General features: G+C 47.2%; 1 protein-coding gene across 2 annotated transcripts; it reads right to left on the reverse strand.

Annotated features, from left to right (window-relative positions):
* Positions 1423-9068, reverse strand: RPS10 (ribosomal protein S10). Of its 2 annotated transcripts, none has more exon segments than NM_001244106.1 (6): positions 1423-1982; positions 2832-2887; positions 4487-4564; positions 7341-7512; positions 7727-7876; positions 8600-8989. In NM_001244106.1, coding segments are annotated over 5 exon segments (498 nt in total). In that variant the 5' UTR covers positions 8600-8989; the 3' UTR covers positions 1423-1940.

The raw sequence follows: 18004 nt of genomic DNA on the forward strand, positions 1-18004 counted from the left end.
AAACCTTAATTCTTCACATCTGTTTCGTAACCTGACACCATCCAACATCATTTTCCAATCAAACTTCAAGATGCCCTGACTGGTCTCCCCACTCCCCTGCTCCACAGACCACCCTCTGGGTCGCTCCAGCCTCCATTCACTCCCCAGCCTGGCATTGCCTTTCAGTCTGCACTAACAGGCCACGTACACAGTATTTGGCATTATGGACTCAATGTATAGCTTTAGTTCTGCTTTCTTAACTAGACAATGAGGTCCTTGAAGGCAGATTTCAAGCCACCTGTTTACCAGAGCATTTATCAACACTGATCCCTAAAACAGCAATTCCATGCCAGGGGCCATTCAATTTACCTGCCAAGGTTCTGGCAGGCAGCAAGAACCACTTTCATCTGTGTACTTTTATCCACAGGATCTGACTCTACCTAGTGGACCTCTTCGTTTTCCCAGAGTCCATGGGGGATCTTAAAGAACACTCTCTGTAACCAATTCAAATCACGAGGGGAAGGGTTGGCAAAGAGTGACATTTTAGGGCCAGGAAAATCACCAAGGCCATAGAGGAAACCCATCTGCTTGCTTGCTGGCCTCGATGGGAAGCAGAAAAGCTGAGAGCTAACATTTCACAGTAGAATCCAGGTTAAACAATCACAAGGCGTGTGAACACGGGCAAACCACTTGACATGGCTTGAGCCAGCAGAAAAATTGGATAAAAAGCAATCTTTGGCAAGGCAGCCAAGGCTGCTCTGAAACAGCTTCCCCCAACACTACCCCCTCCTGCCAAAGCAAGCTTCTACTCATTGGTGGTTCAGAATACAAAGCTCACCCCCCAGGACTCTAAGCGCACATTCAGGGTTGCTGAGGGCTGCCATCTTGTGGCCTAAACTAGAACTGCCTTTCAGGACTGAAACAGGTGGTTACTATCCAGCCCAGAACCACTTACAGTTTATCAGTTACCAGCTTCCCTTCCTCCCTTCCCATACCAAGCTGGGCCCATAGTACCCCACGAATGATTTCGAAATGCCCAAATCCCATAGGAAGATACACTTCTATTAGCTATCAGTCTTGTTAGCTTTCCTTACCATGGTGGGCCTGCTGGTTGACTCAGACTTGCTGCCTCAAATACCTTTGACCCCGCGAAGGAAGTGTGTGTTCACTGCAACCAGAGGCAGTGGTAGTTTGATCTGCAAACCAAAGTGGGCACCTCACCCACCAAACTGGCCTGCAGCTCTCATTCGACTGCACCTTCAAGGCTTAGCACTATACCAGGCACCTGGTGTTGGCAGTGCAGGATTGCAGAAATGGTCTCAAGAAACTCTCTGGGTGGGTACTTAAAAGATGACACTTGGCCACACCCAAAGACTCACTGTGTCGTCTTCAAGTCATAAGCTGGGTCACCAATGACAGACTCCAGAAAAACCAGATAGTGCATTTTCTGTTTTCAAGGAGGCTAAACTCCAATTGTCCTGTGTTTATTTGATTACAAAGATGAAAAACCCAGGGGATGGCTGGGCAGCCCTTATGTTTTTGTGCATTGTTTTCTCCCGATTCTTGTAAACCCTGAGCTTTGAAGATCAGTAATTCCAGGACCACCATACAGCAATTTTCTTTCCCACCACGCAGAGCTGCGTGAGCCTGCATGGTTAGTGTGGTGAAGACGCCCAGCTTTCCAACCACCTCCCAGAAGCGTAACCGCCCTAGAGCTGACTCTAGCCATGTGCTGGAACAAAGAGGGCCCAGGTAAAGTCATGTAATGCAGCTCTGAGAGCAACAAGTGATGTCACCCTGCCTAAGGACAACTCCCTGAACCAATCCAGTCTTATCCCATTAACATTCTGATCTTTAAACCATTACTGTTCAGGATACACAATGCAAACAAAACAGGGCACAAGAGATAACGGTCTTCTCTGGCTACAGGTTTATTCAACACAAAACAATCTCTTCCAACTTTACTGAGGAGGCTGACCACGTCCACGACCAAAGCCGCCTCTCTGCAAGAAAAAGCACATGATGCCAGCGTTAGTGGTATCCCACAGACCTGTTTCGCTGGAGAGGCCCCCAAATATCAGGGCTCAGAGAATCTAGGCCATAAATCCCAGCCATGGCTCTTACAGGCTACAGGGCCACATTCACACCTTAGGCCGGTTCCTCATTTGTAAACTGGGAACATGAACAGTGTGCCCATACACAGACACGGAAGCACCCAGTAAAAGGACATGATGTTTTGTCTGCCGCACACACTTCTTTTTTTTAATGCCTTTTTTAGGGCCACACCTGTGGCACATGGAGGTTCCCAGGTTAGGGGTCTAATTGGAGCTGTTGTTGCTGGCCTACACCACAGCCCCAGCAACGTGAGATCCGAGCCGAGTCTGTGACCTACACCAAAACTCACAAAATCCTTAAGCCACTGAGCAAGGCCAGAGATCAAACCCATAACCTCATGGTCCCTAGTCAGATTTGTTTCCGCTGTGCCAAAACGGGAACCCCCGCACACACCTTTTTACAAAGGAGACCTCAGAGAACAATCGCGTGCTGTCAAGACCTGCCAGACAGCTGCTGTCCCAGAAGTGATCTGCCATGACTGTGCTGAGCACTTTATAGTTCATGAAAACGAATTCATGGGGGTGATGACGGCCATTAATGAATAGAAATCACCACTATGCCTCGTGCAGTATTAATCTGTGAGGCTCGTTTCAGTAATTATATATTTTCAGAAGCTTGTATACTGTGACTCCAACCTACTTGATTTTGTGATTGGGACTGGGCATTCCTGGATGTGTAAACGCCAAGGGCTACAAGCAGAGGGGTAACTGTTATGAGGAGCATAAGGGGATACTCACAAATTGGAACTCTGTTGCTGACCCAGCTCCGGCCTCGGCTTTCTTGTCAGCACCAGCTGGAACAAGAAATCGATTTATGGTCATGATCCAATGGACTAGAGAATAAGCAGACAAGTCACCCAACCCAATCTTGCAGGAAAGTGGCAAACACGATGAAAGAACTAGTCCTGCTCTGTCTCAAGTGGCAGCCACTAGTCCAAATTGAGACATGTCCAAGATTCCTATCAGATTTCGAGACTTATGTAAACTATCTCATTGATGTTTATACAGATTATATGTTAAAATAACATTTTAATAAAATACAGTGGGTTTTTAAAAGTTAACATCCACATAAATCATCTCTAATTGCTTTAAGCGTGACCACTAGGAATTTTTACAAATGCACACCTGAGGGGCAGCAGTGGGAGGGCTAGGAGTGAGTAGTTTCAGTAGATCTTATCGAATCCAAGCCTCCTTTCAGCCCACTTCAGGCTACGCCCTTTCTGACCAGCAAGCCACTCTACCTTTCCCATCTCAGAACCTTTGTTCAATCCAATCTCTCACTCCCCACCTTGGGGACTCACATTCTCTGACCCATTCCCCGGGCGACAACTTCTAAGAGCAACCATGAACTTTCTCTGAACTGAGAGCGTTTGGTGGAAGAACTTTCCTACGATCCTGTAAGGTATTTATTTAACTCAAGAGCTCACTTCTATTTCACCTATGAAGAATCAGGCACGAGGAGGTGGCAAGAGTGGTACAAGTTGGTAAAAATTCTTTCACACCTTGCCTTTATATCACAAGTAACTGTTTAATTGCGATATAAGGAAAGAGTCACTTTAAAACAAGTTGAGTGGATCCCCATTTTATCCAGATTAAAATCTCAAGTCCAACCCAGAGCTATGACATCCACATCTTCACGGGACTCTCCCACTAACCTCTGTTCTGCTAAGCCAGGTGCCTCCCCCATAGGACATTTACCTGGAAGCCTCTTCCCCTAAGCAGCCTCACCACCTCAGATGTTCACCTCAACCTCACATTTACAGAACTTTCCCTGAAAACCCCATCAAATACTGCAACACCCATCCCCCCACTTTAAATTTCCCCTGTAGCACCCACACCATGGACACAACATACATGTGATTTTGCTTATCTCCTACTCCTAAACTACAAGTTCAACAAGAGAAGGCCCTTTTGTCCCTCAAGTATATTACTAGCCCCCCAACTGGTAGAATCACGTCTGGCATACCACACTCAGTACGTATCTATTGAATGAGCAAACACCTGTTGTTCCAGGAAGAAAATGCAAGTGCCTGCTATTTAAAAACAAGATGTTGCACTATTTTTGCAATAAAACAACAAAGGTAATGAGTGTGCCCTGCCTTCAAGTGGCGTACCACAAGGAACAAAACCACAAAACAAAGAAAAGCATACTGCTTTCCTGAGAGGTTCCAGTTTTGCTCTAGTTAACACACCTCAAGTCTTCTGTGTCCCCTGCTCAGAGGCCTTCCTCCTAATCCCCATCCCTGGCATGAGGCAGGAAGCACAAAGGACTCCAGCTGGAGATGATCTGAGACTGAAACCAAGGATCTTTCCTGGTCACCTTGGGATCCTCAAGGACTGAATCCCAGCCAGGGCAGAATCCAAAGATTCTACCACAACACCCAGATACTCACGGGGCACAGCGCTTCGTCTGTAGGTGTCTCTGTCAGCTTCCCCTCGTGTGAATCGTGCAGGTCGCTCTCCCTCCAGACCTACAAAAATTAAACCATACAATGAACACAAGGCAAGAAAACTAGAACTGTTCTCCATTCCCACTGGGCAACGTAGTTATGATGGTTAATGGGGACAGGAACATCTACACTCAAAACAGCCCGTTAGAAAGTTGTCATCATGGACATCTGGCTCCTCAAAGGCCTAGAAAAACTCACATCTTAATTAAAACGTCATATGTAGAGTTTCCTGATGGCCAAGCAGGTTAAAGATCCACCATTGTCCCTGCTGTGGCCTGGGAACTTCTGCATGTGTGGGCCTGCTCCCTAACTAAAAAATATCATATATCTGCAAAAGGATTGCTTTCTCCCATTGTATTTCTCAAAATAAATATACATTATTTCCAGAGTTCCCATCATGGCTCAGCAGAAACAATCTGACTAGCATCCATGAGGATGTAGGTTCGATCTCTGGCCTCGCTCAGTGGTTAAGGATCCGGCATTGCCATGAGCTATGTCGGTCACAGACACGGCTCAGATCTGGCATTGCTGTGGCTGTGGCATAGGCTGGCAGCTACAGCTCCAATTCAACCCCTAGCCTGGGAACCTCCATGTGCCACAAGTGTGGCCCTAAGAGACAAAAAAAAAACGACAAAAAAACCCACATACCTCAAGTACTTGGCAAATTAAGAAATCCAGCCATTTCTACAAACATTTGAAAGGTCAAAATTTTGAACTTAACCCATCTTTGAAGAGGAAAACTTTCTGTGCAAACAGGAAACAAGTACCATAAGCTGCAAGCCACATCCCCAAGGTAAGCACAGAAACACGGAGACCACCAAGAATCCTTTAGTCCCCTCCCCTTGGGCTTCTCCTAGTCCCCTGCAAGGCTGTGGGATGTAAATATATGAAGGCAGATTTTAAAAGCTACCTTAAAAACAGTCTCATAAACTGGAAGATTAGGCTAGTTTACTTTGTTACCCTGGAAAATTAATCGAGAGTTCACGTGATTAGAGTATGGACTTTTGGGGATGGCTGCAGAGTCTTCATGCCGGATCTCAGTTCCCAGAGCAGGGGTTGAACCTGGTCCACAGTGGGTTCTAAGTCCTAACCATGAGACCACCAGAGACCTCCCAGACTTTTTTTCTTTTAATTTTTCAATTCATTTTTTAGCCACCCCACAGCATACGGAGTTCCCAGGCCAGGCTCAGATCTCAACCGCAGGTGTGACCAATGCCGCAGCTGTGGCAACGCTAGATCCTTAACACACTGTAACAGTCTGAGGATCAAACCTATGTCCTAGAGCTCCCGACATGATGCAGATCTCACTGTGCCACAGCAAGAAACCCCCTCTAACGGCTGCACCCATGGTTTATCGAAGTTCCTGGGCCAAGGAATAATGCCAGATCCTTTAACCCACTGCACCAGGCTGGGAATGGAACCCTCTCCTGGGCAGTCGAATTCTTTATTCTTTTTTAGCCACCCTGCAGCATATGGAGTTCCCAGGCCAGGAATCAGACCCGAGCTGCAGCAATGCTGATCTGTGACCCACTGTGCCAGGCCAGAGACTGAACCTGGGACCAAGTCTGTGTCCCAGTGTTCCTAAAGCACCACCGACCCTGTTGCGCCACAGTGGGAACTTCCTGGACCTTTTTTTTTTTAAAAAAAAAAAAAAAAAAAAAAAAGAAGGAAAGATACAATTTAATCTGTAGTGAAGTAGCTAAAGTAAATGAAAACCAGGCCCTACCTGTGGCAAATCACTGCTTGTGTGGGAACAAACAACAGCATCAGAACCGACCTGCCCCCCAAAGGTGTCAAGATGCAGTGAAGAACCTTTGCTCTAAAGGCACGTAATCCTACCTGACCACCAGATCTCCTAGGGAGCTTCTCCAACTCTAAGATTCCTAAGCTCCACCAAGTCTCTTCCCAGGGAACCTGGTCAGATGACCATGCTTTGAGGAATCTCTACATTCCATCTCTTCACTCAAATCCACAAATTGCTCCTCCCTACAAAGTTTCTATAACAAGTTTTCAGAACCTAAGGAAAGGAAATCATAACCTTTACAAGTGCCATCTGTGAGCCGGCAATGATCCTGAGTCAGAAGGTAATCCCCCCACAAAACAGCCTATCACACACCACAAACACACACTCTCTCTAGATCCTGTTCTCCTCTACTTGACTTTTGATTATTTTTGTTCCTATTGCCAAGAACCTCTGGAAAATCCTTCATATGTTTCACATGTGGTAAACAGCTTTGCTCTGGACTTCTGGGGAATGAGCACAACCTTGCTCTACTGGAAAATTCCTCAATTCTCTTAGACTAATATTCTGCACTTAATGCCATCAAAAGATGACCTTTACTTAATATTTTTGTCCTTATAAGGCCACACCCACGGCATATGGAGGTTCCCAGGCTAGGAGTCTAACTGGAGCTGGAGCTGCTGGCATACACCAGTCATAGCAACGCCAGATCTGAGCCAAGTCTGACCTACACCACAGCTCATGGCAACGCTGGATCCCCAACCTGCTGAGCGAGGCTAGGGACCGAACCTGAAACCTCATAGTTCCATGTCGGATTCGTTTCCACTGTGCCACGACAGAACTCCAAGAGATGGCCTTTAGACCTGAGTCCATCCAGTTCCATCAAAGTTTCCATGACCTGACCTGAGGTTTGCATGCCAGAGTCCCTCAAAAGCTGTTTCCAATGGCATATTATAAGACCATCTCGCAAAACCCCCAGATTCTCACATGCCCCTCAGCCCAGAAAGAGCAATTTCAGAGCAGGTCCTCGGAGGTGCTGGGGACACTACACTATACCTTTGGGCCGTGGCCTGCCAGTCTCAGGACGGCTGCGGCGCAGGGTAGCAGGCACAATCTCAGGGGGGAGGTGGAGGTAATCACGGAGATACTGGATACCCTCGTTGGTAAGGTACCAATAGAAATGTCTCCAAGCAAACTGTTCCTTCACGAAGCCTCGTGACTTGAGTGACTGTAAGAAAAAAAACTACAGTTTAAAACCCAACTAGACGCTGGAAGCTAGAAATGCAGTGTAAAGGGGAGGCTAAACTGCACAACAGACAAGTTTTCAGGGTGTGTCTACCTCACAGCCCTTCAAGATATCAAGCTGCTCTGGCTGTCCTGACCTCTCCTTAGAATCTGCCTTGAACACCATGGAAAATCCCTCCATCTGCACCCACGCCTACCTGCATGGCCTTCATGACGTGAAGATTAGGCACATTCTTGTCCGCCAGCTCGGGGTGCTTCGGCATGTGCACGTCTTTTTTGGCCACCATCACTCCCTCCTTGAAAAGGAGTTCATAAATGGCAATCCGGTTCTTCTTGGGCATCAGCATCTGCAAGAAGGAAGCGATATAATCAAGATTACTTCTGGGGAGTTCCCGTTGTGGCGCAGTGGTTAACGAATCCGACTAGGAACCATGAGGTTGCGGGTTCGATCCCTGCCCTTGCTCAGTGGGTTAACGATCCGGCGTTGCCGTGAGCTGTGGTGTAGGTTGCAGACGCGGCTCGGATCCCGCGTTGCTGTGGCTCTGGCGTAGGCTGGTGTCAACAGCTCCGATTAAACCCCTAGCCTGGGAACCTTCATATGCCGCGGGAGCAGCCCAACAAATGGCAAAACACAAAATAAATAAATAAATAAATAACTTCTGAGCAATGTGGCCAAGGGCCAGGAACCATCATCCCGAAACGACAATAACCACTGTTCAATGGAATAAAATCTGTGGAAAACAGTAAACAAGGATTCAAACTCCACAGAAGGGAACCCTAACAATTACTCGTTCCCTCCTCCACCCTTGAAAAACGATTCAGATGAGAAGTTGCCAAAACATTAAAAAATAAACCTGTAGGGGCGGGGGGAGTTGTGCACATACTCGCTCCGGACTTTCGCTCTCACAACAAAGGTGGAAAGGGGGCGCAGCTCCTGCACGCGCGGACTATTTCGGCACCTTCAACCACGGTTACCTAGTGCGGAATGGCGCGAGGGACCCAGAGGAAAGCCCTCGGCCCTTAACAGGCCACTGACCCCAAACCAAAGGGATAGAGCCTTCTCAGCCTACCGTTCTCTTCCCGAGCTAGAGCTCCAGGGCCGGGTAAGGACGCAGCACGGAGTGCGGAGTTCTGCCCCGAAGGAAAAGCGCGCAGGAGCGACAGCCTCCCAAGCCGGATCCTCCCTTCCTCCGCCCCCGCCATGGGATGCCAATCTTCGCAAGCCAGAATCCCACTGCCCTGCGAAATGCGCCCCTGGCCGCTCTCACTACTCGGAAATGGCCGTGCGGGGAGCGGGAGAGGGCCTCCTCCGCCCCACGCCTGGGGAAGCACAGCGACTACAGCAGCCAGAGGGCCAGGATGGGGGCCGATGGAACCCAGACTCCAGAGGAACTCACCGCGGCGGCTACTGCGTACGGGGCCGGAGCTAGAAAGGAAGGGGCATGCGCGGCGCAGCGTCTCTTCCGGGCTGCCTCGCCCCGCCCCCTGTCAGGACCCTCGCGCGGCCTGGGGTGGCCTCGGCAGTGCCTGAGAGACTGGCGGCTCCTGGCAGCCGCTGAGAAGCCTGACAGCACGCACGTGGAAACCGCTGGGGCCGGCTTCTGAACCTGTGGGTTTTGTCGATAAATAGCCATTTATGCTTGGGCAGGCCCTTTGCAAGTGCGCTACTCATTTATTTTCTTTGTTTCCTGTCGGTGATTTAACTTACTATTATGTAAGTAATATATGCTCTTTGAGCGGGAAAAAGAGACCATTCAGACAAAAATAAACAACAGTAATAACAATTATAAAAGAATAAAAGTAGAATACTATCGACCAAAGAATCGCTATTAACAATTTGGTATACATTCTTCCAGACTCATAGGAAATCTATATATTTTTTTAACAAAAACGGAATGTTTTGTGTGTACATCATGATATGCTGTTTGACAACCTGTTTTTTCCTTTCCCAATAATACATAATGAATTTTTTTTTTCTTTTTACCGTCACACCTGTAGCATATGCAAGTTCCCAGGCTAGTGGTGGAATGGAAGCTGCAGCTGCCGGCCTGCACCACAGCCACATCAATTCCAGATCAGAGCTGCATCTGGGACCTACGCAGCTGTTTGTAGCAACACTGGATCCTTAACCCACTGAGTGAGGCCAGGGATGCAACTTGCATCCTCAAGGAGATTAGTGGGCTTCTTAACCTGCTGAGCCAGATGGGAACTTCCACGAATTTTTCATGTCATTGCCTGCAACTGTTATGACTACATAGTAGTCTGCTGATGAATGGTTTAATCAATGCCATGGTTGGATATATATATTAAAAATCCTTCACTATTATAATAAACGATGCCACGTACTTATCCACACCTTTGTCCAATATTTTCCTTGTGACAAATTCCTGGAGTGTAATTGTTGAGTAATAAAGCACACATTTTTAAGTTTTTGACACATGCCACATTGACTTCTGGAAGGCATTATCAATTATATTTTGGTCAGGTGTTAAAACAAGGCTCACTCCCTATTAACCCTGCTGACATTGGATATTCATTTCTGTCAGTATGATACATAAATATTAATCTCATAGTTCTTTTGATTTGCTTTTCTTGATTACTTCTGTGGTTAAACATTTTTTTTTCTTTTCTTTTTAGGCATTTTTGTTCTTTCTTTAAAAATTCATTTCCAAGGAGTTCCCTTCATGGCACAGCGGTTAACGAACCTGACTAAGATCTATGAGGATGAGGGTTCGATCCCTGGCATTGTCCAGTGGGTCTTCAATCCAGTGTTGCCTTGAGCTGTGGTGTAGGCCACAGACGCGGCTCGGATCTGGTGTTGCTGTGGCTGTGGCTGGCAGCTGTAGCTCTGATTCAGTCCCTAGCCTGGGAATCTCCATATACTGCAGGTGTGGCCCTAAAAAGAAAAAAAAAATTTGCTCAGATCTGGTGTGGCTTTGGCTGTGGTGTAGGCTGGCAGCTTAAGCTCTGATTCCATGCCTAGTCTGAGAACTTCCATATGCTATAGGTGTGGCCCTTAAAAAAATTCATTTCCATTACCTGTTTTTTTATTGAGGTTTTTTTTCTTATTAATATGAAATTCCTATTTACATAATCACCCTTTAAAACCATAGTAAGCTCTTTGTCACATGTTTTTAAGGATTTCTCCTAGTTTTTAAAAATTTTATGGCATTTTGAAGAAGTTTCACTTTTTTTTTTTGGTCTTTTTCTAGGGCCCCACCTGCAGCATATGGAGGTTCCCAGGCTAGGGATCTAATCAGAGCTGTAACCATCGGCCTACACCAGAGCTACAGCAACAGGGGATCACAGCCACATCTGCAAACTACACCATAGCTCACGGCATTGCCGGATCCTTAACCCACTGAGCAAGGCCAGGGATTGAACCGGAAACCTCATGGTTCCTAGTTGGATTCGTTAACCACTGAGCCACAATGGGAACTCCTCTTTTTTTTTTTTTCTTAAACTGAGCTCTCGGCATGTGGAAGCTCCCTGGATCAGGAATGGAATCCTCACCGCAACATCAGTTTTTGGTTTCAGGCTTTGGCACAATGCTTAAAAAGTCATTCCACGTCTCAACATTATATAAATATTCACCTATAATTTCTTCAAGTGTTTTTGTGATTTCACTGTTTAAAAACATGTGTTTGTCAGTTTTGCAGGATGAAAAGTGTTCCTCTGGAGGATGATCACAAAACAATGTGAATTACTTAACACTACTGAATTTTTTTTCTTTTTATGGCCACTTTCGCAGCATATGGAAATTCCCAGGCTAGAGGTTGGATTGGAGCTGTGGCTGCCATCCTACACCACAGCCATGGCAATGTGGGATTTGAGCAGCATCTTCGACCTATGTATGCCACAGCTTACAGCAATACCGGATCCTTGACCCACTGAGTGAGGCCAGGGATCAAACCCACATCCTCATGGATACTAGTCAGGCTCTTAACCCACCAAGCTGCAGTGGGAACTCCATAAAGTTTAAGATAGTAAATTTTATGTTATATATATTTTGCCACAATTTAAATAAATTTTAGGAGTTCCCATAGTGGTGCAGCAGAAACGAATCCTACTAGTAACCATGAGGTTGCAGGTTTGATCCCTGGCCTCGCTCAGTGGGTTAAGGATCTGGCGTTGCCATTAGCTGTGGTGTAGGTCGCAGACATGGCTCGGATCTGGTATTTCTGTGGCTATGGTGTAAGCTGGTAGCTACAGTTCTGATATGACCCTAGCCTGGGAACTTCCATATGCCGTGTGTGTGGCCCTAAAAAGCAAAATAAATAAAATTAAAATTTAAAAAGCTCAACATGTTTTCAGACATTTAAAAAAAACTTTAAAAATAAATAAAAATAAAAATAAAAGCTTTAACCTGTGGACAAGGAACAACTTAATCTATGGACTGGTCAAGAAGATTTGGAAAAGAATGCAGTAAAATTCCTGGTAATGTAAACTAAAATGATTAAAATTTAAAACAATTTAAAAAAAGAATAAGCAATAGATTTGACACTCTTGACGAGAAAAGTCATGAAATGGAAGATAGACGTGGAAAAAAATGTTTACAGTGTAGGCCAGAGGTGAAAAGAGATGGGATAGTTGAAAGAAAGGATTTGCAGTTTGAAGGACAGAGGAGGAAAGTCTAGTCCACGTCTATGAGAAGTCTCCTAAGGAAATAATAGACAATGTGTGACAGAGGCTCTGTCAGGGTAGCCCCCAGAATTCTTGGAAGACAAGATACTTCAAATTCACTGAGATCATCAGATCCCAAGTTGGATAGATAAAAACAGATCCATGCCTAAACATAGGAGAATGAAGTTGCGGAACATCAAAGACACACAGAAGATCTTGAAAGCAGGGGTGACTGCTCCACTTGCCAGCAGCAACATAGGAATGCAGCGTCCTGAGATGCGAGCCTCCAGGTCTCTTTCCTGACAGTAGCTAGAGTGAGCCTGCCTGCACCTCACCACGTTGCTCCTCTGCCTAAAACCCTCCAATGACTCCCCAGTTCACCTACAAAAATATTCAAAGTCTTTTTTTGTTGTTGTTTCTTTTTAGGGCCGCGCTTGAGACATATGAAAGTTCCCAGGCTGGGGGTTGAGTCAGAGCTGCACCTACTGGTTTGTACCACAGCCACAAAAACATGAGATCCAAGCCCCATCTGCACCCTATGCCACAGCCGAGAGCAATGCTGGATCCTTAACCTACTGAGCCAGGCCAGGGATCGAACCCTCATCCTCATGGAAATTAGTTGGGTTCTTAACCTGCTGAGCCATAACAGGAACTCCCTCAAAGTCTTTATGTAACTAAATTGTTTATGTTTTGATCTCATCCTCCTGGAGTAGCTCTCCTGATGTAAAAATATTCCTTCCAAAGAGTTAGCTGATATCTCAACATCACTTCCTCGATAAGCTATGCTTTGATTTATCTGAAACACTGCTAAATTGTTTATGAGAGATGAATTCAGTTTTAGATTTCGTTGCATTTGCGCCTGAGACACGCTGGTGAAAAAAACCCCAGGATAATTTTAGATGAAGAGCTCAGAATTTGTCCTAATGGAGAGAGCTGGGTTAGATTAGGAGGGAGTGGAGTTCTCATTGTGGCTCAGCAATGCCAGATTTGAGCCACATCTGTGACCTATGCTGCAGCTCGAAGCAACACTGGATCCTTAGCCCACTGAGTGAGGCCAGGGATCGTATCCGCATCCTCATGGATACTGGTTGGTTTCTTTTCTTTTTTCTTTTCTTTTCTTTTCTTCCTTCCTTCTTTCTTTTTTTATTACTCAATGAATTTATTACATTTACAGTTGTTCAATGATCATCACAATCCAATTTTATAGGACTTCCATCCCACAGCCCCAGCGCATCCCCCCAACCCCCAAACTGTCTCCTTTGGAGACCGTAAGTTTTTCAAAGTCTGTGAGTCAGTATTTGTTCTGCAAAGAAGTTCATTCTGTCCTTTTTTCAGATTCCACATGCCAGTGAAAGCATTTGATGTCACCATGGTACGTATTCATTTGGGTCTGGCTCCCCTCCCGTCTCCATCCTTAGGTCCACGAGCACCCATGTCGTAGCTATGGTTTGTCCTTTTTGCTCAGAGTGACATTCCACTGTGAAGCTGAACCGCATTTGTTTATCCATTTACCAGTTGGTGGACATCTAAGTTGTTTCCTGGATTTATACGTAAGGCTGCTAAGAATGTTCTTTTTTGTCTTTGCCTTTTTAGGGCCACACCCGAGGCATATGGAGGTTCCCAGGAAAAGGGTCTAATCAGAGCTACAGCTGCCGCCCTACACCTCAGCCACAGCAGCACCAGATCTGAGCCGCGTCTGTGACCTACACCTCAGCTCACGGCAACACCAGATCCTTAACCCACTGAATGAGGCCAGGGATTGAACCTGCAACCTCATGGTTCCTAGTTGGATCCATTTCCACTGTGCCACAATGGGAAGTCCTAAGGATGTTCTTATACATGTTTCCTGGTGAACAAGGGTAAGGGCTACAGCAGTTTGAAAGCCATCAGTGTTGAGAACCACCGACTTTAAGGAAGCTCTAAGATCTGGAGTGCTTCTGCTAAAGATGGAAGTCAAGGACTAGGTCCCCAGGGGCCCCTTGGGGTTCCCCCAGATTGGAAGCGAATTAACTGTGGCTTGCAGAGATGTTCTAGTTGCAGGTCCTTTCCTTTTGAGGTCCTAGAGTCTTGAATAAAATCTCCTGGTCACAGAGGGAGTGGAAGGAGTCCTGGGGAGCAGTGCCCTCTATGGCTGCATGGCGACCTCTATGCCTGTGGCTCTGGGAACAGGGTGGAGGGCACCGTCTCAGGGCCCAGGTACAGGAACAGGGAGGCCCTGGCTGTGACAACATTAAACCAGACATCCTCAGCAGACACTATCTAGAATAGCTTCCTAGTCCTGTAGCATGTCACCTCCCTCCTCCTGAAGAAACCTCCTCAAAAGGGCCATCTGTGCTGTGAATTTTCATTTATAGCTCACACGGCAACATGTGAGTTTGTGATCCGCAGAAGGATGGCTGCCGATATGTTCCCAGACACACACACACACACCTCACCCACATCTGTTGCCATGGGGCCGAGAGTGTGTGATTTCTCCTCTATTTGCTTATTTTTTTGTCTTCCTTCCTTTCTTTCTTTTCTTTTTTTCTTTTTCTTTTTCTTTTTTTTTTTTTTTTGCTTGTTAGGGCCATACCTGCAGCAAATGGAAATTCCCAGGCTGGGGTCGAATTGAAGCTGCAGCTGCCGGCCTGTGCCACAGCCACAGCAACTGGGATCTGAGCGGCGATTTCGACCTACGCCACAGCTCACGGCAACGCCAGATCCTTAACCCACTGACCAAAGCCAGAGATTGAACCCGAGTCCTCATAGATACTAGTCAGGTTCGTTATCCCTGAGCCGCAATGGGAACTCCTATTTTCATTTTTGGCTGCTCCGCAGCATATGGAATTCCTGGGCTAGGGAACTGATCTGAGCTACAGTTGCAACCTACACCGCAACTGTGGCAGCAAGATTCTTTAACCCACTGTGCTGGGCTGGGGATTGAACCTATGTCCTGGTGCTGCAGAGAAGCTGCTGAAACTCCACAGCTCATGGCAATGCTGGATCCTTAGCCCACCCTGAGCAAAGCTAGGGATCAAACCCGAGTCCTCCTGGGTACTAATTGGGTTTGTTTCCACTGAGTCACAACGGGAACTCCACATCCTTACACAATTATCACACATCCTTAATACTCTTCCTTTATAGATAGACCTGAAATCAGATAGTGTAGGTCTTCAGACTTCATTCTTCCTTTAAAGAAATTGCTTTGGCTTGCTCATTGAGAAAATATTATGATCGGTGTCATAAAAGGCAAGGAGAGACTTACAGATTGAAGGAGACTACGGAGAAATAACAACAAAATGCAGTGCGGGATTATGGATCAGATCCTGGAGGCAAAAAAGAGACATTAGTGGGAAAATCATGAAATTATTAAAGTAAGGTCTGTAGTTTAATTAATAATATTGTACCTGCCATGGTGCAGCAGATTAAGAATCCCACTGCAGTGGCTCAGGTCACTTGGGTACAATAGCTGACCCAGTACAGTGGGTTAAGGACCCAGCATTGCCACAGCTGTGGCATATGTCGCAGATGTGAACTGGATTCAGTCCCTGGACTGGGACCTGCCCTATGCCACAGATGCAGCCAAAATTTTTTTTTAGAATGGCTGGAGCTCCTACTGGCTAAGATTTAGCACTTTCAGGAAGTTCCTATTGTGGCTCAGCAGATTAAGAACCTGACTAGTATCCATGAGAATGCAGATTCGATCCCTCGCCTCACTCAGTGGGTTAAGGATCAGGCCTAGCAGTGAGTTGCAGTGTAGATCAAAAAAGTGGCTGTAATCCCACATTGCTGTGGCTGTGGTGTAAACCAGCGGCTATAGCTCCGATTTGACCCCTAGCCTGGGAATTTCCATATGCCTGTATGCCTTGGGTGCAGCCCTCAAAAGACCAAAAAGAGTCACTCCATCCCTTTCAGTGGGTCAAAGCAAGTCACAAGACAGGCCCCAGATTCCAGAGAGGGAAACGGGCCCCACCCCCTGATGGGAGGAGCAGCAGGTGCACCCAGGGGAAGGGGGTGGGGCTTTGGAGATTCCAACTCGGGCTGGTCTGAACCGGAGCCCAAGCTGATACCTTTCGGAGACTCGAGCCTGGGGCCTCCCCCAGCCGGCTCCAGTCACTGAGGGATGGGGCTGGGAAAAACGGAAGGGTGGTCTCCGATTCCAGAAAGGAATGCCAGGGCTCCACTCTCAGCCACGGGGTGGGCGGGGCCCTCCTCCCGCAGGGCCAGCGCGGGGAAGGCCTGGAATTAGCTTTCGTCTTTCCTCTCCGCTCCTGTCTCTTGCAGTCCGTCGAGGGCTGGCAGGACATATGGCCCTGCGGTGGTAAATCAAGCCGGGAGCCCTGCCAGGGAGGGCCAGATGGAGCAGGAGGGAGGCACAGATCGGCCCCCGTGGCCGGTGCCATAAATAACGCTCCTGGTCGTGTGGGGCAGCTCTGCAGGCCCACATCACTGGCCTCGAGAGCACCCAGTCCGGGCTCCCTCCCTTGTTCACGCCCCCTGGCCAAGTGGCTCCCTGCAGTCTGCAGCACCAGGCAAATTACCTGCAGCTGAAGGGGAAGGCAGGTAATTTGACGACGACGTGTAGGGGCCACTCCAAAAGTCACGATTCTCTTCCTACCTTGCTGCTCCTCCCCGCGGGGAGCCGAGCCTCCCGGCTGAGTGTGGGAACAAGTCAGCCAGAACCCCGACATTCTGATGGACGAAAGGCAGGTCATTTCCCTCTCTGATGCCTCAGCTTTATTTCTGCCGCGGGCTGGGAGTGCTGGCAAGGCTGATGCCATATGGCAGTTCCACTTCCTCAGCAGTAGAAGTGGTTTTTAGCAAATTGGAGAGCAGTTTCTTTTGTGCCTTCAAGGTGAGGGTTTGACTTTCTGCCTCCGGGCAAGTTCCACAGGCCCTGCCTTTCTTCCCTAAGAAGCAGAAACAGGGAGTTTCAGCTGCCAGAACTCCGCAAGTGCCGGTGGCTCACCAAGAGCCTGCCGTGTCAGGAAGATCAGAGGGTGCAAGAACCCTCGCGCCAAGACCTGTGAACCATGGGGGCTCAGCACTCCCTGTCCCTGTCATCGCTGGGTGCTTGTTCCTGGAATACTCTGTCACTGAATTGATTTGAACTGGGAAACATCTTAACAGCTCTGATCCTCACAGTGTAGCCCAGGTACCATCTGGGAATCACCCAGGAGCCCTTAAAAGATATAGGTTCTGGAGTTCCTGTTGTGGCATAGCAGGTTAAGGATCTGGCATTGCACAGCAATAGCGTAGGTTGCAGCTGCAGCTCAAATTTGATCCCGGGCCTGGGAATTTAATGAATGTCGTGGATGTGGCCGAAAAAATGATATCTATGTATGTATGTGATGGAATATTATGCAGCCTTAAAAAGAAGGAAATTCTGTAGTTCCTGTTGTGACAGATGAGGTTAAGGATACAACCTGGCACTGTTGCTGCAGTGGTTGGGATCGCTGCTGTGGCTCAGGTTTGATCGCTGGCCCAGGAACTTCCATATGGTGCACCTGTAGCCCTTAAAAAAAGAGAGAGAGAAGAAAAAAGAATAGTTAAGATGGTAAATTAGTATTATGTGTGTGTTTTTAAATTTTAAAAAATTTTCTTTTTCTTTTGACTGCACCCACAGCTTGGGGAAGTTTCTGGGACAGGGACTGAACCTGCACCACAGTGGTAACCCAAGCTACAATGCTGGATCCTTAAGCCACTGATCCAGCAGGGAACTTTTTTTTTTTTAATCTTTTTAGGGCTGTACCTGTGGCATATGGAAGTCACCAGGCTAGGGGTTGAATCAGAGCTGCAGCTGCCAGCCTATGCCACAGCCACAGCAATGCTGGATCTAAGCCTCTTCTAGGACCTATACCACAGCTCACAGC

The sequence above is a fragment of the Sus scrofa genome, chromosome 7 (genome assembly GCF_000003025.6).
Source record: "Sus scrofa isolate TJ Tabasco breed Duroc chromosome 7, Sscrofa11.1, whole genome shotgun sequence".
In the NCBI taxonomy this organism is placed as follows: domain Eukaryota; kingdom Metazoa; phylum Chordata; class Mammalia; order Artiodactyla; family Suidae; genus Sus; species Sus scrofa.

What these genes read in the sequence shown, in the direction of transcription:
- RPS10 (XM_005665896.3), bottom strand. Translation starts at nt 7,876, where the DNA reads ATGCTGATGCCCAAGAAGAACCGGATTGCCATTTATGAACTCCTTTTC. An exon ending in CAGACGAAGCGCTGTGCCCC is followed by an intron (nt 2,888 to 4,486) that starts GTGAGTATCTGG and finishes TTCTTGTTCCAG; the next exon opens with CTGGTGCTGACAAGAAAGCC. An exon ending in CAGCAACAGAGTTCCAATTT is followed by an intron (nt 1,983 to 2,831) that starts GTGAGTATCCCC and finishes TTTTTCTTGCAG; the next exon opens with AGAGGCGGCTTTGGTCGTGG.